At 45.3% G+C, this 7543-nt stretch overlaps 1 protein-coding gene across 1 annotated transcript in view; it reads right to left on the bottom strand.

The window, feature by feature from the left end:
• Positions 1-1183: 1183 nt before the first annotated feature.
• Positions 1184-7543, bottom strand: part of LOC144773378 (ATP-binding cassette sub-family C member 2-like) — a 560817-nt gene continuing 554457 nt past the window's right edge. Inside the window, exon 28 of the mRNA XM_078658348.1 lies at positions 1184-1605. Coding sequence (XP_078514474.1) covers positions 1473-1605 — 133 coding nt within the window. The 3' untranslated portion in view covers positions 1184-1472. The remainder of the gene's footprint in view (positions 1606-7543) is intronic.

Below are 7543 nucleotides of genomic sequence, written 5' to 3'. Positions count from 1 at the left end.
ACATCTATCTGTCTGTCTGTCTATCTTTTTTTATAACCAAAGGAAACAAAGAGAATTCTGTGTCAACCTGAGGTGGTCAGCTCTGCATTAGAAGGTACCGTGACACTTGAGAGCTCCAAGTGAGATATTGATATATTGTTTAACTGAGCAACAGGGCAGCATCCAAGCAGTCTGTGACGGTGAGATGATCAGGGTTTCTCTGTAGGGTCTTACTGATTCAGTGTATATGAGTGTAATCAATGTTTAATTTGTAAAAAATATAAAAAACATACGTGCTGTGTGTGGGTGCATCGATAGAAGGCTCAGCGTGCAAGAATGAGTTGCTTTCACTACCTTTGTGAGGTTGAAGCAGTGGCGCCCTGTGAGTAGTAGGACTAGACTGGCTATGTAAGGTGGGATGCTAGGGTTTCATACTCATGGGTTCAATGGTCTAAATTCTTTTGGGAGGCGTGAAGCTCAGGAGCTCCTGTGGGACGTTGGGGCTTCTGGTGTAAGGGATTTGGGCTCCCTATGCAAGAGTGCAGAACTCTGCTCCAAGTTCCGACCGGCAATAAATTCTCGGTGGTAGGGCAAAGTGGTAGGTGGTGTGCTGGGCCGCGGGGTGCGGGGGCGAGACCCCACCATGTGCTTTGCAGGGGGGCCCCCTCAAGTTTCGTTACGCCACTGGCTCCATTTCAGTTACAGCTGTGGCATCGTTGCATTATTGTTTTAGAGGTGTTTGTCAAGTAACCATCAAACATCGTCACAAATGTGTCAGTTGCACACCTTTTAAATAAACGAAACTAGCTAGTAACTTGAGCCTAAACCTGGGTACTCCCAAAGATAACACAAAGAAACTGCCAGAAAAGGGAAGAAATACTGAATTAGTAATAACACAATTGAATGAAAACTGCCAAAATGGTGACCCCCCCACCAGTTTCCTAAAGATAATCAAAGTAGGAGGAGAAATGCACCTCCAATTATTTTAGCCTAATGTGCAATTTAGATTCATTTTAGTTAAGTAACAAAAGAGCATAAAAATGTATATATTAGAAGAAACGCCTTATCCGCCCCCAAAAATCTTTTTTTACCACTTTATCACAGTGTCAAAATGAGCACCAAAATAATTTGAATGGCGATCCCACCATTTTGCGTCATAATGCAAATATGTTAAGATCTTTTTGTAAGTATAACACATCACACATGTTGTTTAATCTTTATTACTCGCTGGAGTGTTAAAAATAGAAATTTCTAAAAACAGTGCACGTTTTTTAAACAGGACGTTTTCGTAGCTATTAAGACAAGAGGTATTTGGTGGCATTTCGTATATTAGTGCAATCTCCCTTGCCCTTATTTAGAGATGGCAGAAAATATCTGCCTCCTCATTGGAATGCCTTAACCTTTTAGCAATAACATACTCTACCAAATATACACTTTGAAATATACATAGTTTAAAGTCAGTGCTTTTTTACTGCAAGTAAGTGAATCTTCAGTTAATCAACTGTTATGGCTGCATCTGGTCTTATTCCAGCTTCTGATACCATGTTGAAAAAAACTCCTTCCTGCTGGCATAGCTTTTGTGGTGTATCAAACTCAACAATCCTTCCTGAATCCAAAACAAGTACCCTGTAACAATAAACACAAACGTACAGTAATCAGTTCTTCAAAAACATACATCCTAAATTCACAATTTTTGATCAATTCTTGTGTATCATTTTAATAGAAATAATTTATCAACACTCGAACCATATTTTAAAAGAGTACTTTCACTGCAGAGGGTATCGTAACATCTGGACAAATGCAATGCACTGTGTTTATTACCTTTGTTAAGCCAAAGTTGTTATCTTTCCATCATCAAAGCTTTATTCGAGGATTATACTCATAAAAGCACAAACATACATTTAAAATACATCATTTAAAAGATTAAATTCGAATTATACAAAATTTTAAAACAATTGTGCAGACATAATTGATAAGAAACTTTGATGTATAATTACACAGAACCCACAAAAGGTACCCCGATTAATTTGCATTAGTAAGAATTGCCCTCCGTCTAATGGACCATGCCCACCCCAAGTACTTTGCTGTTGCTAGGGCAACAGGCATATCGGTGGAGGTACAAAGTATTCGTAGTGCCTCGACACCCCTAAGTGTCCCTAGATTTCTACAGACAGGGGCTAACCAGACTTTTCTCGGGGTGATATAAGCTGTACACATAAATAAAAAGTGGCCTATGCTTTCGTCTGCTGCACCACAGACTGGGCAGCAGGAGGTGGTGGAGCTCCTCCACCTGCCCGTCAATGATCTCAGAGGAAGGGCACCTGATCTTAGCTGGAACAAAAGCTTCCTATCCCCTGGGCTAGTAATACTGTCCCAATATGGTTCCAATGCAGGATATTGTTTAACTTCGAGAAAACGCCCCGTCATGGTGTCAGATCTCGTTTTGTTCCAGAGTCTTCCAGCTACCCAGTCCCAATATAGGCTTTTAATCGTAATTTTACTAGGGAAGGGTTCCACAGATGGATTATCCCATAGATTTGAGAGGCCAAGATCGCCTAAGGCAGTCCTGAGCTTTTTTAGCCAAACTATCTTATGGAAAGTATCAGCTTTAATTATGGCCAAGAACCCATCTGCATAGTGCCGGATCTCCGGGGTAGTCCAGAGGCGTCTCCAATAAAGAATCGGGCGCAACCTCGCCTGGTCGCTAACTGATCTTCTCCCTAAATCAAGACCAAGTGGGATTAGTGGTGTACTCTGCGGGAGTCCTGTGATTCCCCTAAAAAACCTATTCTCGGATAACTGCAAAGGGAGGAGCTTCCCAAATCCCCACAACTCTGCCCCATAAAGGGCAGACCCAAGAGCCTTGGCGTCATATACAGCCAAGACGGGTTTTATTGGCTTGGTCTTCGACTTCTTATGTTCCGCCCGAAGTGCCCCCGAGATCTGTTGGTGCCTCAGAACCGCCTTTTCTATGTGTTGGGACCATCTTGAGTCATTTGCTATCTGTATCCCAAGATAGGTAAATACACTGACCACCTCAAGCTGATAGTTATTCAGAAATATTTTCTGCCAGGGTCTACGTTTTGATGTAAAGGCCATCAGCTTGGTCTTACCCACGTTGACTTCTAGGCCATGCTCCCCACAAAAGAGATCGAAAATATTCAAAGCTCGCTGCAGGCCGGCCGGTGTTTTGGATAGAATTAGCGTATCAAAGGCGAACATCAGGATCGGAACCCTGAGGCCCGCCAACGAAGGCGCGTCTACACTGGCGTCCAGCATCCGAGCCACTATCCCATTAATAAATAGGGAAAAGAGCAGGGGAGCCATTGCGCACCCCTGCCGCACTCCACGCTCAATAGGGAAGTCAGCAGATGATTCGCCATTCAAGCCCCATTGGACTTCGCGAAATTACACTGATGCAACCTCATTATCAGGGTAAGTAGCTCAGCCGGAAGACCTATTTCGCTCAGAACTGCCCAGAGCTTTCTCCTTGGGACCAGGTCGAAGGCAGCCCGCAGGTCAACAAAAGCAACATACAGGCTGCCCTCGCCAAGCACCACCGTCCCCCACTGCAGCAGAGCAAAGCAAAACACCTGGTCGACTGTACTTGTAGCCCGCCGAAAGCCAGCCTGATAAGGGGACAGGGCATTGTTCTCGTCAACCCAAACCATTAATTTGTTTACCACCATCCTCCCTACCACTTTTTGGACCGTGGCGATCAGACATATCGGCCTGTAATTAACCGGGAGACCGATCCCCTTTTTTATATATGGGTATGATGGTCGCCCCCTTCCATAGTTCAGGGACAGCCGTTCCCTTTGCTATAGCATTTCCCAGAAGAAATACATATCTTGCCCACCTCGCCTTATCGTTTGTAAAAACATCAGAGGGTACACCATCTAAACCCGGGGCCCTTCCCCCGGGGGCAGTGCATATTGCGACTTCGGCTTCTTTAAGGGTAAATAAATTCCCAGTGGGGAATACAGCCGAAATTGCTTCCACATCCTTAAACTCTGCAGTCTCAGCATATTGGGGTTTGAAGTAATCCACCCAGGCACCCTCGGCGACATTATTATCGGGTTTGTCTGGAGTTCCACCTCTACCCAACTTGACAATATTCCAGAATAACCTGGAGTCCTTAGCCCCCGAAGCCTCCTTTAGTTCAACCCAATACTTTTCGTCCCATGTTTTTTTTGCTTGGGATATGCTAACCTTGTAGTGCTTCCTGGCGCCACTAATCGCTACCCTGTCCCTGCTCCTAATTGCTCTGCCCAAACTTAACCTGGCTTCCCTGCACTGGTGGTTAAACCACCTAGCTGGTTTGGGTGGTTGTTTCCTGTTTGTCTTGCGAGGCCTCAGGAAGTGTGGTTTTAGGAGGGAAAAGAGCTTGTCCTGTATGTCAGTTATTTCCCTAGACCCAGGGATTACTGGGTTTGCTTCGTCCAGGGAGGGGAATACAATATCTACCTTAGAACTTATAAATGCCATAGATTCTGCATTAGCCAATACACTCGGCCATTTAAGTCTGCGCATGTCGTTGGCCATAATAGGCAGTGGGCCATCAGTCGATGAAGAATTCCCTGATTTGTCCAGCCACTAACTGTGGGTCACACAGAGAGGATTATGATCACTCTCCAGTCTGCCCTTAATTTCCATGTCGCATACCAACTGCCACAAGTTTAGGCTACAAAGGACATAATCTATTCGGCTTTGGTAACGACCATTGTCGAATGTACAAGCGCCTTCCCTATCGCTCATCGTTCTCCCATTTAGGGCTCTTAGTCCTTGTTCCAAGCAAATGGCATTCAGTTGTAGTATATCTTTCGTCCATCGCTTAACCGGGGCCAGATTTAAAATAGGGACGCCCCACTGCATGTCTTCCTCTTGCCCCAAGGGAACATCGGAGCTATCCAATGGTTCGAAAGTCCTATTTAGGTCACCAGCTACTACAACTTTATTTCCCAAGGACTGCATTTCCAAAAAATTGTACAAAGCCTCTAGAATGGGTGAATTCCCTATGGTACTGCCCCTAGCATAGATGTTATAAATGTCTATCCCTCCCCAGTGTTCTGATGCTATTCTTACCATTTGGATATCTTTGCAACCCAAATCCACCACTTTGATTGTTGCATGTAGGCTTTGCCGTATCCAAAATGTAAGACCTCCCATCGGTCGGCCCCTGCCGCCTCTACTAGCCGGGATTGCAAAATTTAGATAACCAGGGAGAAATATGGGATCGCAGGCCCATGTCTCTTGGAATAGACATACATCAAAACCATTGATGAAGTCTATCCAGTTTTGGGATTCCAGCTTGCTACTCAACCCCGCAATATTCCATGAAACCATCTTCCCTGAACAGGGACCTTCTATAAGGGCTGCTCTTACAGACACCCCGGAGTGGCGTGTTGGGTTTCCTACAAGCCTCTCCATATCACAATTTTTGTCCTCATTATTATGCACAACCTCCAGAGTGCCAACAATGCTAATTGTAATTAAATCTTCATTTACAGATACCCCAGAAATTGGGATAAACTCCCCACATGTTGCCTCCAAATTCACAATTTCCCCGCTAGTGCTAATTTCATTTGGTTCCACATTTTCGGTTGTCGAAAGGGTTAATACAGACTCCCCACATGTATCCCAAAGGTTCATATTTTCCCAATTGTACGTGGTATAATCAGATTTAGGTTCGTCATAACCCCAACCCTGGGAATTGTTTCCATTTGGTCAATGAACCCACCCTGGCATCACTTCAAAACGATTATACGTTGGCATATTACTATAGTTTCCCCGTTGGAAGGGTGCAGCGAAAGGAACAAATCCTGGAGAGGGGGGATTGTTGTAGCAACCTGCTTCAGGAACTATGCCAAATTGAATGCCTGGTGGTCTTGGATAGAAGAATGTAAGGTCGACAACACCAATTCCAGCACTGCTTGTGCCCCAATTTTGCCTCGTGATCAAGCGTACCACCCTGGAGTCCTGGAAATAGACAACTATACAATCCCCCTCCAAACACTTGGGAGTACAACCTATCCAGTCTGTCCTTCTTACTCCAATGATCAGCCCGTCCACTTCCCTGGGCAATGGTCTATTAGTCCTTAACCAGTGCATAGCCTTGTTTTTCAGCATCTGGAAGGATTCTCTTTGCCCAACCTGCAAAGGTGGTACGTTGGTGAGGATAGCAACGAAGGGATAAGAATCTGGAGGGAGATTCATAGGTGGTATCCTGCGAGGGGCCCTAATAGGAAGTGTAACAGGCAGACCAGGGGCAGGAACAACAGGGCGGGATGTTGGAATGCTTGGTGGGGGTTGGGAATTGTTCAATACAGGGTTATCAGTTTTGGAACTGTCTTTGGTACCCGTGGCTATAATATCAGGGCACTTTTTGGGTTGGAGAGTATTGCTACTCAGGCAGTCCGGTAAATGTATATTAGTCTTTGGGATTTGTCCCGTTGGCCAAGGCCTATTTGTAATAGTGACTACAGGGGGGGGGAGGCTCAGCAGCAGAAGCACTGTTTGCCAGCCTACTTATTTTTGGAGGATTATTGCTATCCCCCACCCTGGGATAGGACTTGATTAAGGATTTGGTGGAAAAGAAATTATCAAGGGTAGCCTGCTCGAAGTGGTCTAGTCGATCGGCTAGTCTTTTGACTCGTTCTTCGATAGGAGTCAGGAGAGACCTCATCAGCCTCTCCAACTGGACGAGCAGGGGTGGAGCAGGAGATAGGGTCTCGGCCGATCCCACCGATGAAGGGTCACTAGGGTTAGATGCAGAGGTAGCCGAGGTGACTCCATCCTTAATAATCTTGACCCCATCGGAGCCAATCACATTAGGCTCACAAGGGGTACACAAGCCTATTCCAATTTTCCTTATTTTTTTGGGATGTTTGGGAAGATAGCACTTCTTCGGAGCAATGCATCTTTTCCTTTTAGTGCACAGTTTGTTAGTAACCACATGGAGTGGCACACTCGATTGGGCAGTATTTACCTCACTAATGGATAAGTCAGTTGATATAATAGGCGAGGTAGGAACCAGGTTGGTCCTATCATCACCCGCAAAAAAGTTAATCGATGGGCCAGGTGACTGGGAAAAAGCATAGGGCGTTTCTAATACCGCTGGCAGGGTTAGGGATGATAAAGGAGGAACCAATGCCGGGAAACCCAGAGATGGCCGTTTCTCCAAGGGAATTTTAAGGAGTTCAATAGATAGCCTACGCTCGGCGCGTCGCTCCGCCAAAGCAATCTCCTTATCAATATCTTGAGTTGCCCGACTAAAATATTTATCAAGGGGACCCAAGATTGTTAACCCCATCTCAGGCTGGGGGGAGCTTTGGACAGGGGTAGTCAGAGGGGAAGGCATACTTAGCAGGCAGTATACTTAATAAGGGAAGAACAATATAAGCCAAAAACACAATTTCTCAGGTCACAGTAACAGACTATGGCAATGAATTGAAAGTTAAGCAAGTCAAAGTATCAGAATGGCTTACAAGTGAGATCAGTGTACCCAAAGCAGTAACACGATGTCAGAGAGTGGGCCCAGCCCAGCCTCCTTCTGCCCCTGACG

This window comes from Lissotriton helveticus, chromosome 8 (assembly GCF_964261635.1).
Source record: "Lissotriton helveticus chromosome 8, aLisHel1.1, whole genome shotgun sequence".
Lineage (NCBI taxonomy): Eukaryota > Metazoa > Chordata > Amphibia > Caudata > Salamandridae > Lissotriton > Lissotriton helveticus.
The sequence above is the reverse complement of the archived record's forward strand: the minus strand, read 5'-3'. Positions and strand labels throughout refer to the sequence as shown.